The 17784-nt window shown below is 34.1% G+C and overlaps 1 protein-coding gene across 5 annotated transcripts in view; it reads right to left on the bottom strand.

Annotated features, from left to right (window-relative positions):
* The window catches only part of AP3B1 (adaptor related protein complex 3 subunit beta 1), a 275634-nt gene that overhangs the window by 72918 nt on the left and 184932 nt on the right, over positions 1-17784 (bottom strand). For all 5 annotated transcript variants that reach the window (XM_033430068.2, XM_033430070.2, XM_033430067.2 and 2 more), the window contains 2 exons: positions 9018-9090; positions 835-941 (listed from right to left, as the gene is read on the bottom strand). In XM_033430068.2, the coding sequence (XP_033285959.1) occupies positions 835-941; positions 9018-9090 (180 nt within the window). The remainder of the gene's footprint in view (positions 1-834; positions 942-9017; positions 9091-17784) is intronic.

The following is a 17784-nucleotide window of genomic DNA, read 5'->3' as shown; positions in this document are numbered from 1 at the left end:
CGACATCAAATTAATAGGAGGTCAAGCATATCGACAGATTATGCATCTTAGGCAACATGCTTGATTTAGAGTGAAAGGTCAGTGGATATATAATGCTAACACAAAAAAGATTATTACAGTTTCAGATACGATGACAGGCTGATGGTTTTGGCATTATTTTGAGATAGGCAAGCCTCTTGCCTCATTCCAAGTCATACCCCATAAGTAACATTAAAGAATTTTTTGAGAGACACCAAGGCATGTAAATAAATGTATGAAGATAATGTAAAGAGAAATACAATACTGAATTTTTTTTTTTTAATACTGAATTTTTAAATGAAAACAGTCAGGTATTTTTAGTAGCCTATGATAGAAGAACAGTGTTGTAGGAATAGAATAATTATGGGAATGAAAGTCTGTTAATGTAGACAACAATTTTTATGGCAGAATCTATGTATATAAACTAATTCAATGTGGAAAAGAACCCTTGTATGTTAGAGATATATAACAGTACCAGAGAAAAGTGTACACATGATAAGTAAATGTGGATAACAAGGAGAAGTAAATTGAGATGATAATGGTTTGGACAGAACAAATTAAAGGATATATGTATAACTGATTCACTTTGCTGTACACCTGAAACTAACACAACATTTAAATGAACTATACTCTAATAAAAATTGTTTTAAGAAGATAAAAAAATGTTCACAAAATTAAAAGGCCAGATTTGAAACAGACTTGTTAGAGGAAGAACTGTTTGAGACTAAGAATCTACTTCAATTATTTGCATTTTAATAAAAAAGATGCAATGGCATCACTTGAAAACTGAGCTAATGTATTTTGAAAATTACTTACACTGATGACTGATGAAGAAGCTGACAAGTTTAAACCTTCAAGATCAGCTATCAAGCTTGGAGAAAGAGCTGGGGTGGGACGTGCAACTGGAGTGGACACTGGGTTAACTATAAGAAAAGGCTCAAATTAGCAAATGTGCATGAAAACTTAATTCATATTACTAAAAGCAACATTTTTATTTTGCTAGTAAATCTAATTAAATTACTTTGATTAATAAATCTATGACAATTCTATTTAACATCTTGATTTAGTCAAGTTATTATAAAGTCATGGCAGTTAATCTTAGCTTTCAAAACATAATGGCAAATCCTATAACAAAATAAGAATATAAATATCTTGAGTAATAGTTTTTGAAAATTTTTATCACCTAACATTATCACTAACATTAATCACCCAGTAACTTCACTAAAAGAGGAAGGTAAAGAAACATTTTTTCAGACTAATGTAAAAATAACTATAGCTTTCAAGAGAGTTCTCCAGTTGAGTTATAAGTCTTAAAAGAGTGCTTATTAATTCCTTTCTCTATTTTATTCTCCACTGTAATAATTATAAGGGGCCCAGACTACCTAATTCCCTTCTAATTATACTTTGTCAGCAAAAGCTATGCGCTAGATAGAAATGTTTGATTCTAAAAAAAATCTGAAAATCTTTTGTAAATGCAAATCTGATCATGTTACTCCCTTGCTTAAGACTCTTCAAAGGCTCACAATTGCCTACATGATAAAAGTCCAACTCCTTAATTAAATGCGCAAGGTCCTCTATGATCTAGCTCTGCACTGTCCAATAGAACTTTCTATGATGATGGAAATGTTCTGCGGCTGTATGTCCAACATGATGGCCACTAGCGCACATACCGAATGTGCTCTTGAAATATGGTTAGTATGACCAAAGAACTGCATTTAAAATTTTAATTAATTTAAATAGCTACATGTGGCCAGTGGCCACCATACTGGGCAGGTCTAGCCAATTTCATCACCAATTTCATCAGCCACTCCTATGTTCTAGTTCTACCAAATAAGAGTTCCCAAGATTTGTTTCATGTCTTAACCTTGTATATCGTATTCCCTCTGCCTAGAAGGTACGTCTTTGCCTTGCTCACCTTGCAACTTCTACCCAGTAAGATACCACTTAGAGGGAAAGCACAGACTGACTCACTTAAACACAGCTTATATGTGCCTCATTTGTTCCACAGATATACTTGGACACATTTCTACAACCATACTTCTCTTGTAATACAAATTTGTGTCTTTACATATTTTCATTTCTACTGGTCTGTGTGAGCAGACTTTGACACATTAATTTTTAGTGCTTAGTAACTGCTCAACTGTTTGTCGAATGAAATAAAATTCAAATGTAGAAAAAGTTTTAGCTTCCAACACGTTCTCACGCTAAAACAATACTATAAAGGAAGTAACGTTTACTTCACATGACATCACTTTTCAAAGCATCTTTTTCTCACTTTAGTCTCACAACATCTTGTAAGCTAGGCAGAACAAATGTTAATTCATAAAGTTAGCAATAAATATTTCTTGAACAAGAGAGCAAGGGAGAGAAAAAGAAGTTCAAGATACAGTCCTTGTCTTCAAGTGACTTAAAACCTAACTGAGAAAAAAAAGATACTCATGCTTGAAGAAGAAAAAAAATACAGTCCATAAGTGATACTGCCAAAAAAGAAAAATTTCAAAGGAAATCTTAAATAAAATCTCAACATACACAATACAAAAAGCAGAGTGGAGACTGGGTGGAGGAGGGAGTGGCGCCATTGGTTGCTCCCTTGCACTCCTAAAGGAGTGTGCCCTTAGTGTGAAGCACTGCTACAAATGCCCAGGTCTCCTCAGACATATGTTGAAAACCACTAACAATTAGCAAGTGCCATAGGGAATCGGAAAGAAAAAAAGAATCAATGGGGATAGGGTGGTAAGAGAAGGCTTGGTGAGTAAGAGGGAATGAAGCCCAGTTTTTAAGTAAGGGTAGCATTCAAATAAGAGGAAAGGAAGAAGCTGGTTACTTACTGAAGCTGGTTAGTTACTGAATGAGATCATGTGAACAAAGGCTGAGAGGTGGGGAATTATAAAGCTAAAGGGGTTGGATTTATCCTATACACCAAGGAGAACTGTTAAAAATCTACCAAGAAGACGAATGATATGACATATGGTACTGCAGGATGATTAGTCAGAGGCCAGTGTAAGAGACAGGCTGAAGAACTGGAAAGAGCACTCGGGCTGGCAGTGAGGAGGAATTTACAATAGTTTAGGCATGATGTGACAAGGACTAAAGTAAGATAATGGTAGTGAGCAGGCAGAAAGGGCATTTATATAAAGACATTGCAAACTGAGGCACAGGGAGATTAAGACTTGCAAGATCATGAAACAAGTGATTGGTAGAACCACTACAGGACTAGAGATTGGATCTTCTAATTGAATCAAAATGTGTTGCCTTTCCATGCAACATGTAACTTTTCTGGTGGGTTCTAAGTGCATTTTGTTCATTTGTTTGTCTATCCATCCATCCAAAATATTAGATGATCATATAAGGAATAAAAATTGAGTAAGAAATAGCCTCTGATTTCAACTCTAGCTTGGCTAAAGACATAGAGAAGAAAAAGACAAGAGAAGAAAAATTCACACCAAAGGTAAGCTTGACTCTTAAAAAAAAAAAAAAGACAAACTTTTATTATCATTTCAGAAGGCAGAAGCTCTGGCATTAAACAAATGATTACACATCTGTTAACAGGTCTGGCAAGATAAAAGCTGGCACTGAAGGTTTATCCTAAATTGGATTCTGCAGCCAGTTGACTGTGGCAACTTAACGTGTAAGAAACAAAATGACTCTATGTAGTTTTTTTTTTTTTAATAACATGGCATACAAATTAAAATTAGATAACATTTCCACCTATCAAATTGGCAAAGGCAATTTTTAAATACAAAATCCAGACTGGTAAGGGTAAAAGGAATCTGGCACTCTCACATTACTACTGTGTAAGTTGGTACCAACTTTGTGAAAGGCAATTTTAGACAGTAGAATTCTTCAAAGCCTTTTTCCCGGCAATTCTACTCCTGGGAATTAATCTTAAGGATAGAGTCATGGAGATAATGCAATAATACATTTATGAAGATGTGTGTTGTTCACTGATTATGACAGTAAAAATGGAAACAATAGTAGTTAATTAAACAATAGTTTAATTTCCAACAACAGTAAACTTGTTAAATAGAATTTATTACAACAACATAAAGGATAACCATGCAGTCATTAAAAATGAAGTTGTTAAAGAATATTTATGGCAAGGAAAGGAATGTGCACGATAAAAACAGAAAGAAGCAAATAATGAAACAGTACCTCAGTACAATCCAATCTGGAGGGAAAGGGATTTGCCCATGAAAAGAATTTGAGCTGATTTGTCAGAATGGTAACCCATTTTCTTTTCTTTTTAAAACTTTCTACAGGGGCTTCCCTGGTGGCGCAGTGGTTTAGAGTCCGCCAGCCGATGCGGGGGACACGGGTTCGTGCCCCGGTCTGGGAGGATCCCACATGCCGCGGAGCGGCTAGGCCCGTGAGCCATGGCCGCTGAGCCTGCGCGTCCAGAGCCTGTGCTCCGCAACGGGAGAGGCCACAACAGTGAGAGGCCCGCGTACCGCAAAAAAAAAAAAAACAAAACAAACAAACAAAAAACTTTCTACAAAACACTTTCTTTACTAAAGTATATTTAATAAAGTAATTATACATGTTCTTTTGATCAAAGTTATGCTTTAAAATCTCAGTAAAACTTTTAATATATAATGGTTATATATATAACCATTTTAATATATAATGGTTATATATATTGTGTATATATATATATAAAACCATTATAATGGTTATATATATATATATACACACAACATATATAACCATTATAATGGTTTTATATATATATAATATATATAACCATTATAATATATAATGGTTTAATATGAAGTTATTTAACTTTTTAAATGTAATTTGCTGCTGTGGTGTCATCATCTCCATTACAGCTAACTCTTATATCAATATAATATTCATCATGTACCAAGCACAGTTTTAAGTACTTTTACATTTATCAACTCATTTAATCCTCTTAATATTCCTAATAAGTATTACTATTATCCCAATTTTATAGATAAAGCAACTAAAGCACAGAGAGATAAAGTAACTTGCCCAAGGTCACACAGCTAGTAAATAATAGAAATGGGATTCAAACTCAATCTAGCTCCACTGTCCTCTTAGCCACTCCACTCTACTGTCTCTACTACAGTTTATTCAACAGTATGCCATCATAGATCATAAGACTTATTTGTGGCATGATTATTGTTGGCTGATAAAATTTTAAAAACACTTCAGTTAGTTGTACTAATAGTGTAATTACATAGGTTTATATTTCCTATAAAAGGATGCCAGAATATGATGCTGCTGCTTTATCCAACTGAGACCAACCACATGGTATGAGGTACTAAAAGATATTTTAATTTTCAGAAATATAAACTATGTCTGGAAAAAATAAAGTGTATTTCTGTCACTAAGCCTATCTACTGTTAGGCTGTATATTCTCCTACTATAAATATTTTCTAATGTATTATCAACTGACCCCATGAAACAGAGTCATATAATTTCAAAATCTAAAGATACTGTAGAAACTTTTCAGCCATTCTTTTTCATTTTACAAATGCATAAATGAGACAAATTAACTCACTTAACTGATTAAAGGCCAGGCCAGGACTAATGCCTGTGCTTCTGATAACACCCCCTCAACAGATGCAGCAAGGAAATATCAAGTTGCTTATTTAAAATCACAGAACTGTTTTACAGTAGAGCCAATTTATTGCCAGGGTTGCTAACTATACTGCCTCCTTAGAGAGAGATAATGATTATTTCAGGTAGTAGCAAGCTCTTTCCCTCCTCCATGTCTTTTTTCTCCTCACTCTCTTCTCCTGCCTCCAACTGCTTGACTAATTCTTACTTATACTCAGCTCCACCGTTACATCCTGCTACAGCTAGGTGGGTTAGGTACCCCAATACCTAACAGCATTCTGTGCATATCTCTTTCTCATTTCATTTATAATGTGGTAATCTAAGGGCTGACTTATCTGTTTCTCCCATGACACCTGGAGAGTTCCGTGGGGAGGGACAATGTTACGCCCATTTAGAATCTCTAGTATATAGCAGATTACCTAGATCATAGCAAGTGTTCAATAAACATTTTCTGAATGAAGACACAGATAAATTGAGGACTTGCAGTTCTCCTGGCATGCAGTGTGTACTGAACAAAACATCTCTGTGGATTACGACTAGATAAAATGTAAGAAGTGTGTCTGCCTCTCCTTCGAAATTAATCTATTTCTCACAGCAGAGAACTCAAGCCGCTGGAGAGTGACTTTTTAGTTTTGATCAACAAACTGCTTGCCATGGACAGTGGAGAACTATTGTAGGCTAGTAAGTAGCACATAACGAAGTCAGTGTTTTAGGAACCATCATCAACAATTCTTTTCTCCCACAACACTCCACTTATTTTTATCTTTAAGCTTCTTCCAGAAGGCCTTTTAGCTTGTTAATTGGTTTTTGTCTCTTTCCTCATATTTTAACCATACTTTGCAGCTCTATTATCTCTCTTACATAACAGCTACTAGCTCAGGTATCTATGTCTCTTACTAGATTCTAGTCTCTGGAAGAGTATGACTAAATTCTATTCGTCTGTTCTAGCACCTAGCAGAGTACCTTGCGCTTATCAGACAATCCACAAACATTTGTTAAATTGACCAAAACAAAAAAAAAGTTTCAAGTGTCATTTCTGACAAATGCAAGATTACAAAAGATTTTAAAATAAATAGTTCTCGGGTATTAAAATCAAACAGAAATATACCCTAAGTTGAGTTAAATATAAGTTAGGATGAAATTTCCCTTAAAATGAAAATCTTATATTTAAATTCTTAAAACTTAATATTTAAGAAAACTTTGTTTCTATATATTATAAAAAAGCTTTAAAAAGAATCAAATAATAAAAATTGTATCATTTTACAATTTTCTCTTTTTTCTTTAGCTGTCAGGAAATCCAGCATCAAATTCAAGGAGAAAAGGAACTGGTGCACTCTAGTACCTTGTAACCTTTCCTCTTAATTCCATTTTAAATATGCCTGACTGTTGTTATTTTACAATTTAAAACTTAAACTTCACATATAAATGTAAAATATTCATTGTCACAGAAAGATACAAAGTAAAAGTATTTTTCTCTCCTCTGTCCCTGATTTAGTCTTATATCCCAAAGAGGCCAGAGCTATCACTGTTAAGTATTTCTTCTGTAGCCTTCCAGAAATATATGATGTACAATCATATTTGTGTTTGTGTGCAGGATACAGTTCCTCTTTTCCTCCTTTTTTACATAAGTGGAGTCATACTCTACATGTGTCTTATTTTTAACTTATAATGTTTCATACATATAATAACATAACTAGCATATAAAGATTTGTCTCACTTTTCTTAATGGTTGTATTAGACTACTGGTAGACATTTCGTTTATTTTCAGGATGCTGCTGTAAAAATAATGCTGCAATGAAATTTCTATACATACCTTTGCATACTTTATTAATTCAACAAATATTTACTGGGTACCCACTATCTGCCAGGTGTTGTTCTAGGTACTAGGAATAACAGTGAGCAAGACAGACAATAAACAAGTAATACAAATAGTTAAGATTTAATTTCACATAGTGAAAAATGCCACGAAGACAATCAAGAGTGACTTGTGAAGTGTGTAAGAGAAGGTGACTTTTGAGCTGAGATTTGAAAGATAAGAAGCAGCTTGCCATCAGAAGATCTGGAAGAAGTGTTCTTAGCAGGGAAAACAGCAGAACAAAGGCCCCTGGCAAGAATGCGCCTAGCATATTTCAGAAATGCAGAGGAACAGTATGGATAAGAGGTAGGCAAGAGTCAGATCACCTAAGCTCTTAGAAACCTCGGAATATGGACTTTAAGTGTAAAATTAAGCCATTAAGTTAAAGAGTCTAAAACAAGGATGGAAGATCTGATTTTGCTAGTTTATCTATAGTATAAATTCCTAGAAAAGAAATGCTAGGTCAAAAGGTGTGTGGAATTTAAGTTTTGATAGATATTGCTCAAATGACTTCAAAAAACTGCACCTATTTATATGCCTATGAAAAACAAATGTAGGGTGCCTGCTTCTCCAAACCTTAACAATACTGGACGTTACTTTAAAAATCTTAGCCAGGAGGTGAGAAATGATGTAAATTTTAACATCTTTGCCAACAGGTATAAAATTATTCAAACTTGGCTCCAATTTTATCTCTAATTTCTCTGTTACGTATTTCTCAGTATTATATATTTTAATTTCTCTACAGTAGGAATTTGCCATGACTATTGGAAATAGGCCAGGTAAACAATATAAATAGAACAGCTCTATGAAAGAGTAAGACATAAATACATAACTCACCTCTAGCACAGGAAAACTATATTGCAAAATGACAGTAGTTTAATATTCAGAAATCTCATGTGTTGTTACTCTTCCTCTAATGCAAAATCTACCTACCAACAAAGTTAGTTCTATCTCTTTCTCACAATGCAGGAGAATTTAAAGGGAGCTGAATATACATCTTTGCATACTGGGTGGGCATATCTGTAGGATTCTAAGTTCTTAGAAGTAAATTTGCTGGGACAAGGATTTTTTGCAGTTAAAATATTGATACGTATAAATTACACTGTATTCCAAAAGGTTTGTACTCGTTTCTGTTCCCACCCTAAGTGCGGCAAGTAGAAGACGGTTGGTGTCCTTTACATTTCCAATTACATTCCTAATTCTCTACTTCCTTAAATTAGATGTCTTGATCTCCACAATCAACATTTAAAAATGTAGAAGTTGTGAGATACAGATAATTACTTGCTAAAGCAAGTATAAATTACTAAAGCAAAAAATCTTAAAATGAATTTGGTGCACTTTTATTTGACCAATTATATTTATTCAGGTGATACAAAACTGATATACTGAATGATGGAAAAAAATACTAATAGAAATAACTTCTAAAATTTTCTTGCCTAATCACATCCATAAGTCTTTCATAATAGTTTTTGATTTATTTTGAGACATGTTAATGAAAGATACTATAAAAATGAAAAATACTATTACTAAGTACAGAAGAAAAAATTTAAATTTCAATACTTACAATCATCTAGATCTAGAAGTGAAACATCTTTGGTAAGAGGATTTCTATCTTGCTTTGTTTTGTTTTCTTTCTCCTACAAAATAATAAATATTTCATTTATTGCATGTTCTAGTTAAAAAATCTATAAAGTAGTTTTTAACATTTCAAAACAAACATTTTTTCCTTTGCTTAGTCTTCCAAGGGGAAAAAAAAATCAAATTAAGCTTCTATATGGTTATGTGAAATGTTTTTTTGAATCAAAATTTTTATTTTAGTTGGCACGTGGTATTTCTTCTCTACCATGCAAACTGTTATTTTAAAATATTTTTTATTTAGAGATTAAAAAAGACCTTCAGAAGAAAATTTAAAAGTAAATTTTATAATCTGACAACTTTTTGCTAACATAAAAATCTAATGTGGCTCTTTGGTAGAAAATGTATAAACATTCTCAAAAATAATTTTTAAACAAGTTGATTTAAGAAAAAGAAATGCTTGAACAATACATGCTTAGCTCTGAAATTGTCAATGGGCTTGTGATAGATTAGCCTTTCTGAGATGTAGTTTGTGACAGGCATTGTACTAGGTACTTTATATTTCAACACTGGGTTGCATCAGACTTCTTTTGCCAAAGGTATTCGTTAAAATCTATAAATGATATTTTCAGGCTCTTGCTCTTTAGGGTTGAAAAGAATTCATTTACTTTCTTTTCTGTTTTCCTTTGGGGAGACTAAGTACTCAACCATTTCTGCACATAGTTAATTAGGGCTTCCTCCACCACAAATTTGCTTATTCAGTCTACTATATTTTTGAAACGTGGATACCCATGGACTAGATCCCTAAGCCTGAGGTATTCACAGTTCGGTTAGAGATTCAGAAAAGACGCGTAACCTTAAAAAAAGAAAGAAAAGAAAAAATAAGGCACAGTACTGAGTAGTATTATAAACAATTAAAGACCAACAGGATTAGGGTATTAAATAGATGTATCTGGGTCACCGTTACCTTTATAATGTGTACTTTTTTTTTTTTTACATTAAACCTCTCAAATTGAAGGCCAAAACTTTTTTGCCAAAACATTTTTGTTCACTTATTCAATCATTCATTCATTCAATACATGTGTATAGAATTTTTAACAGATTCTGTGCTAAGCAATGGAAGTAACACAGCCAAGACAGTCTAGTCCCTGCCTTCAGATAACTTGTAATCTACCAAAGGAGTTTATATCTTATTGTTAATGTAAATTACTACAAATATTTTTGAAGTATTCCTCTAACTACAGAAAGGTATCACTAAAGCAAAGTGTACTTTACCATCATTTAAAGTCTACATGGTTTAGAGCTCTTACAACAGTGCATATACATGAACAAAAGCAATACATCAAATAATACATCAGGTAACATTTTTAAATGATTTTAAGTCCTGCTTCTTTTTTCCCTTATGTCAATATAAAGAAAAATTATTTTCAAGGATCCTACAATAATACACATTACTAAAAACATCAGCATTGATTTTCTTCTTCAAAATATTTATTTCTGCCACTGAAAACTCCAAAGCATCTAGGTGGGTTTTAATTTTCATTCGTTATTTAAAAACAAAACAAATAATGTTTGCCCCTCTCTCCATACCTGAAATAAATAACAATTTCTAGGATTGGAAAAAAAAATGTTAGTTTTGAAGCTGAAATGTAAAAGTTGCAAGTAACAGAAAAAGGTTCAGAATGAATATGCCATCTCAACAAGAATAACATTCCTGTGAAGAAAGAACATATAACAAAAAGCTTATCACCATGTGACTTATCAAAATGCTATGCTGAGCACAATGGGTGTAGCTTCCTATAAGCTACAATGGTGCATGACTGTCTTTATGGAAATGTAACCTCCCCACCTGAAAAATAAGAAATCTATCAAATCAAGACAAAGTTAAAGCTGGAGGCAAGTCTATATACCTTATTTTCTACTTCACAGCCAGGAGTGTGTAACAATATCTATTAAACACACATCAGGTCACATACAACACAGGACAGAGCTGCATGTGAAACTGGCATAATCTCTTATTAGAAGCCTAAAACAAAAAGAAAAAAGGCTCTCAAAAGGACAGAATTTCATTGACTTTCTGAGTAAAGCAAATAACCAGCGACTGAAATACAACATTAGCAATAGATAATGGTCATTTCTACCGAACTGAAAAAGCCTTGCATTCCAAATCAAGGCTATAAAAAGCCTCGTGATGTGTTTGGCATTCCTCTCTTATATTTCATTTTTCATTTAAAAAAATCCACAGTAAGTTCAAAACATGTTCATACTTAAAGGATCTACTATAAAAATAAAAATCTGAATTCTGAACAAAGAAGTTAAGAGCCCTATTCCATCAAATATTTCTCCATTTGCAATTCATCTTGGTAATAGAGACAGAACCTGGGTAAATGCATATAGGACTTGAGGCAGGAGATTTTTCTTGCTCAATGCATAATTCATGTGCTCCGCCTGCAAAGTGTGTAAAATGAGAATTTCACACCGCAGCATGAGCCATGGAGCTGCAGAGAAAAGGCAGATGAAATCATATTTTACTGTGTGAATTTTATTTCTTACCCTCCCAATATTTATACAAAACCATCACTGACAAACCAAACATACTGACAGATCACCCACTGTTTCCATTGTATTAGTACTTGAGAAGAGATCAGGCAGAAAGATATACAATTTGTTTTTGTATATTTTTTTAAATAGAGGATTAGGTTTTTAACAGCTGAGTGACTGTATTAGACTTTTATAAGGACAACAGTAACTGATCTTAAAATCTCACTACAAAAAAACGTAGTTATCAATTCATCATCCTCAAATCTCCATTTGTTTCCATGGTATTCGATTATACACCTCAACACATCAACATTTCCAAAAATGAAATACAAAGTCACAGGGTTAAGAAACTGATTTCTGTTTAACATATTTCATTTTAAGTCATAAATAAAAGATCCTGGAAATACTTATTAAGCTCCAAATAATACAAACAAAAAATGTAATAATATATATACCTTGTAACGATTTTAAAAAATCTATTATGCATGTTCATCTTCATGCTGATTGGAAAAAAAAAAAAAGCAAGCAGAAAAGATCTGACACAAAAAGCACCAAAAATGCTTCCTAAGAGGAAACCATTATAAAGAGGTTTGAAATTTAAAACTATAAAACAGGATAAATGGTATGTATAGATTGTCAAACCCACACTATGCTTTGAAACCAACAAAAATTCAAGGCTTATTTGTAGACTCACAGGGCAAGGTATTTGCATGAAATAGTTTCAGTTAGTTACCAACCAAAGACAATTTAATGACTCTCTTGCCTTCAAGTCATCTAACACATCTTACTTTACAAATCTGAGGCTCACACTTACACTGTGCTTTAAAATAAAAGTACACTGCCAGCAAATTGAGACTTCTATATAAGTTAAAAAGAAGTCTAAACTGTTAAACAAATCTTCCCTATTAGATTATACCTACTTCAATAAGAAAGCTTGCTTAATGGCATTCACTTTGATTTAAAGATCTCAATTGAAGTGAAATGATATTTCTGTTCTGAAGAAATTAAAATATGAACTAAATTGGAAAAGACATAAATTGAAAGAGGCAAGGCTTTGAATTGTCAGAGTAAAACCCAATATTCCACAATCTTCACAGAAGTTATGTAATTGCAACAATCATAAATACTTGGAAAAACACAAGTAAAACTTGTTTCCTACTTCACAAATAGGGCAGACAGCTAATCAGAAAATAGTTCCTTTCACTCTTATCCACAATCTATTCAAACCACATTTATACCCAAGAATTTTTCACACGGTAGATCTTTTATTGAAGCGTATCTTAATATTTACTGACATCTGTACACTAGTCACAAGACCTGTGACCACTCCATGGAGCACGTAAAAGATTTAATTAGCTTCTTTGCACCTCTTAAAAAGGGACTAGCAAAGTTTTGTGAGATCCCTATAATGTGTGAAAGAAACCACTGACAAGAGCATCTCAAACACTGCTAGGTATATACAGACAGTACTATTTTTCCCAAAGCTAGTACACATATTAATCTTTGATTCAAATATGGAAATGCTCTTAATGCTATTAGGTGCAAGTATATTAAATATATTATTTTTCCATCGATAGATTATTATGCTTTATACACAGTTTATGTAATTAAAATGCTGTTAATATTTATAAGGAAAATACATTAAATTATTCACAATAAATTACAATTATGACTTAACATTTTTATTTTTTTAATCACGGCTTATCTAAATCTTCAGCAGTTGGTGCATAGACACTGAAGATATAATCAGAACTACTCCATCAGTTAAGGTGTGAAGAGTGGGACTAACAAGGTGATGGTGGAAATAACTATAGTCAGTGGGAACACTCTAACTTACCGGCTGGTAATAAAAACACTGAAGTCTAGGTTCAATAAAGAAAAAAACAACCCTGGCAACTTAAAAATAATATTTTAAATAAAAATTTTACCATCTGTTCGACACATAATTTTAACTACAAGCAGAATATAACTTAATTATATCAGTAAAACACAGGATAAAGTGATATAAATCTCTTCCTGATTTAATGTAGCCTGTATTACTAATTCTTTTCTCCACGCTTCTGTGTAAACAAACAAACAAAGTTTCCTAAACACCGTGTGAAGTACTGAAAACATGGAACTATTAAAACTAATTTTGTTACAGGTATCATTTAGGGCAAAATAATTAGTTCATAAAAAGGATTAGACTCACATTAAAATATTTATTAAATTTGGTTCAGAAAAGAACATCTACAAAGAAAAATATGCTTGCCCATCAAAATAATTTTAACTGAAGAGAAAGATAATTTTCTTTGGTCATTACTGACAATATCTGACTTCAAACAAGGACATCTCCCAATCAATAACAGAAACAAACAAACATGACACCAGAATGCATGACGGCAGTTTCGTGTCTTATGGATATGCTAGGGTATGGTGCTGAATGACAAACACTTTCGGAACATAAACAATTCAACAGTGGTTCTCACCCTCTTGACTGTCCCTACACCATTCACATGAGTAATACCCTCTAGTCAGTAATATCCTTCATTCCATGCAGTCATTCTCAACTAGGAGAAGTGGAGGGACTACCCTTGATACAAGGCCACTTTCTCCTCAGCTTATATTTTCTGTAATAAGAGAAATGATGTAAAAGGAAGAACAAAGGCACAGAAACAGAAAAGCATACAGCATAAGAACCACAAATAGTCCACTGGGATTGGAACACAAAGAAGGTTAAGACTGGAAAGGTGGGTTTGGACATGCTAGCCTGAGGAGTTTACTGAACTCAAATGACAATGAGGCATCATTATAGTTAACTTTGACATTAATCTGGCAGCTGTAGAGAAGGACTGGGGTTGGGGAAGTGTCTGAGAATGACCAAAGGCAATGGTCTATGGGCAAGGTCATGAAGAGCTGATCTACAACGGTGGTGGTAGGAGAAGAAAAAACAGATATCAAAAATAATACACAGGATCTCTAAGACTTGGCAACTGTGTACACATATAGGATGAGGGAGGGGTCAAGGACAATTATGGGTCTACAAATCTGGGAGAACAGAAAGCACGCTGGTACCAAATGACAGATCATGTCTTTGGGCTATATTGGGTTTGGGAAACAAGCATTTCCTAAGAGGTCTAAGAATTTGGTTTGAATTTGGGAAGAAAAGTTACAGTTGTAGGGATTTAGTTAGAGATATTACCATGGAAGTAATTCAGATAAATGTTTTAGCTGAGGCTACAAGAGTTAATGAGGGACTTCCCTGGTGGCACAGTGGTTAAGAATCCACCTGCCAATGCAGGGGACACGGGTTCGAGCCCTGGTCCGGGAAGATCCCACGTGCCACGGAGCAACTAAGCCCGTGCACCACAACTACTGAGCCTATGCTCTAGAGCCCGTGAGCCACAACTGCTGAAGCCCACACCACCTACAGCCCATGGTCTGCAACAAGAGAAACCACTGCAATGAGAAGCCTGCGCACTGCAACGAAGACCCAATGCAGCCAAAAATAAATAAATTAATTTAAAAAAAAGAGAGTTAATGAGTTTCACAATAGTAAATTGTAGAGGAAAAAAAGGACTAAATTAATTCATATCAATTAATATTTTTGAAAAAAATGTGTACTAATAAGCACTAACTTCGGGGCAATGTTCACACTTGGGTGTCAGAAGGAGGTAAAAAGTGAGGCAACCAAAAGATTAAAGGGTCAGAAAAGTCAGAAGAAAAAGGATGCAGAGAATTTCAAGTAGTAGGGGAATAGTCATATAAAAAGACAGAGAAGGATAAACTAAGAGAAGGTCACTGGGTTTGGAGAAAGATCACGGCTGACTTTTTCGGAGAACAATATCTGTAGGAAGTGATAGGAGTAGAAACGAATTTAAAAGGGACTAAGAAATAATTGGGTTAAGAAGTAGTGGCTGGAGAATATCTAGATTATTCTTCTGAACTCTCACTTTCACACATTCTCTCTGTTCTTCTCTTCCACTCCCTTCCCCTCTCTTTAAATGCTAGGAAAGCCTTGAGTGCTTTGGTTGGTGCAGGAGAAATTAATGAAAAAAGAGACTGAAGGCACAATGGACCCAGATGATTATCCACAAAACAAGGCCAAAAGGAAATAGGACTTATTCTCGGCTATGTGGATAGGGATAGCTTACTCAAAGCTCCATTCAAAGAAAAAGGAGGAGGGTAAATAGAGATTGTGTGTCAGAGAGCACAGAGGTGGGATATGCTTACAGTGAATGTCAGCTCAGTCTTCTGCAAAAAGTAGATGGGATCACAGGCTGCAGGTAAGGGGTCACACCTGAACGTTAATTCCTAACTTGAATGGTATAAAAAGAATTGGAAAATGCAGGAGACATAAGAGTTACAAAAAATTTTCGGTTCCTTTTAGCACTGGTTTCTGTAACTCTAATACTGTTGGTCTCTCAGGGAATTAATGTTCAAGTTAAAAAATGTTAACACTGCTGTTTTATATTTATACAGGGCTTTACATTGATCTTTCACATTTGATTTTTTTGTAATAGCACTTGAAAAAAGCAGAGTAGGTAGTAGCATTTCTACTTTATAGATGAGGAAACTGAAGCATAAAGATATTATCTTCCAACAAGGAGAACATTATACCTATCTCATAGGACCACCATAAAATGAACTGTTTTTAAAGCCATATATTCAAGATACCCTCAAATTCCCATTTTCATGCTCGATATCCCCAAAATACATTGTCCAAGTGAAAGAAAAGGAAGAGAGAGAGTAAAAGTATAGATTTAGCTGGGCTGCAGATTTAAGGCAGATGAGTTTGCAGCTCTAACATACTGTCATGCTAAATTAAGGTAAAGCACCCACCATCTGCCTTCATTACTCATAATTTAGAGCAGAAGCCACAACACTTGGTGCAAGGAGGACTTTCCTACAATTATAGAGTTGCCCATTATTAGAAAACTGGTACACTTGTACATGGTACACTTCAAATCACTCAGAAAGAAATAGAAAAAAAAAATAGTTATGGTGGCTCCAAGGTGGAGAATATAAATTAAAACAAACAAGCTTATCTGCCTGTTACTGACAGGAAAGGCATTATAATATAGAGAAAATAAACTATATAAGCAAAACACATAGACATAAAACTATCAACAATGTGAGTAAAACCTGAATTTCTCAAGAGTCTTGGCTCACTGCATTACTTTGAAATTTTATACTGATTTTCTACAGTAAAATATTTTCAACTATTAAGAGATTTAATCTGATCGTTGAACGCACCAAAGAAGAAATAAATTGAATCTCTGAGCTGGGGTACCTCTGTGGCATTCTAATGGGGTCCCCTAAAGCCCAACACTATATAGGCACTAAGGTCTACCATTTTTCAACTTCTACAAAACTTCATAAGAACAACTCACTTTAATTCCACCCATTTCCCATTACTTAATTTCTTGTTTGGTCATTTTAAAAAACACAGATTTCTTACTCTGGGTTTATTTTCAATTTCTAAGGCTCCTTTATTTAATTAATTAATTAATTTTTTAATAAGTGGTTTTTAAAAATTAATTAATTAATTAATTAATTTTTGACTGCCTTGGGTCTTTGTTGCTGCACGCGGGCTTTCTCTAGTTGTGGTGAGCAGGGGCTACTCTTTCTTGCGGTGCACGGGCTTCTCATTGCGGTGGCTTCTCTTGTTGCAGACCATGGGCTCTAGGTGAGTGGGCTTCAGTAGTTGTGGCACGTGGCTCAGTAGTTGTGGCTCTCAGGCTCTAGAGCACAGGCTCAGTAGTTGTGGCGCACGGGCTTAGTTGCTCCGCAGCATGTGGGATCTTCCCGGACCAGGGCTCGAACCCGTGCGCCCTGCACTGGAAGGTGGATTCTTAACCACTGTGCCACCAGGGAAGCCCTAAAGCTCCTTTATTTTAAATAACATCTTAAGCTTTTTGTAATTTAAGTAGGAAATGAGAGGATATCAAACTCACTGTGTGATAAGTTTTTATAAGAGGCCAGATTAATAAACCTAAAAATCTCTAAGATTTTATGTGAATATTTGAAAAATAAAAAGCCTAGATTACATACTACACAGATATGTTTTAAATATAAATTCAAGTTTCAAATAGGTTTTACAATATTCAAGAATATTTGAAATAAGGTAAGACAAATACTAGCTAATTTTTAAGCATGCTTGTTCTTTTTTTTTTTTTTTTTAAATACGCTTATTCCTTAACAATAAATCTCTGGATGGAGGAGGGCAATTATTA

Source organism: Orcinus orca, chromosome 3 (genome assembly GCF_937001465.1).
Source record: "Orcinus orca chromosome 3, mOrcOrc1.1, whole genome shotgun sequence".
Lineage (NCBI taxonomy): Eukaryota > Metazoa > Chordata > Mammalia > Artiodactyla > Delphinidae > Orcinus > Orcinus orca.
Note: the sequence above shows the minus strand (reverse complement) of the source record. Positions and strands in the feature narration are given on the sequence as shown.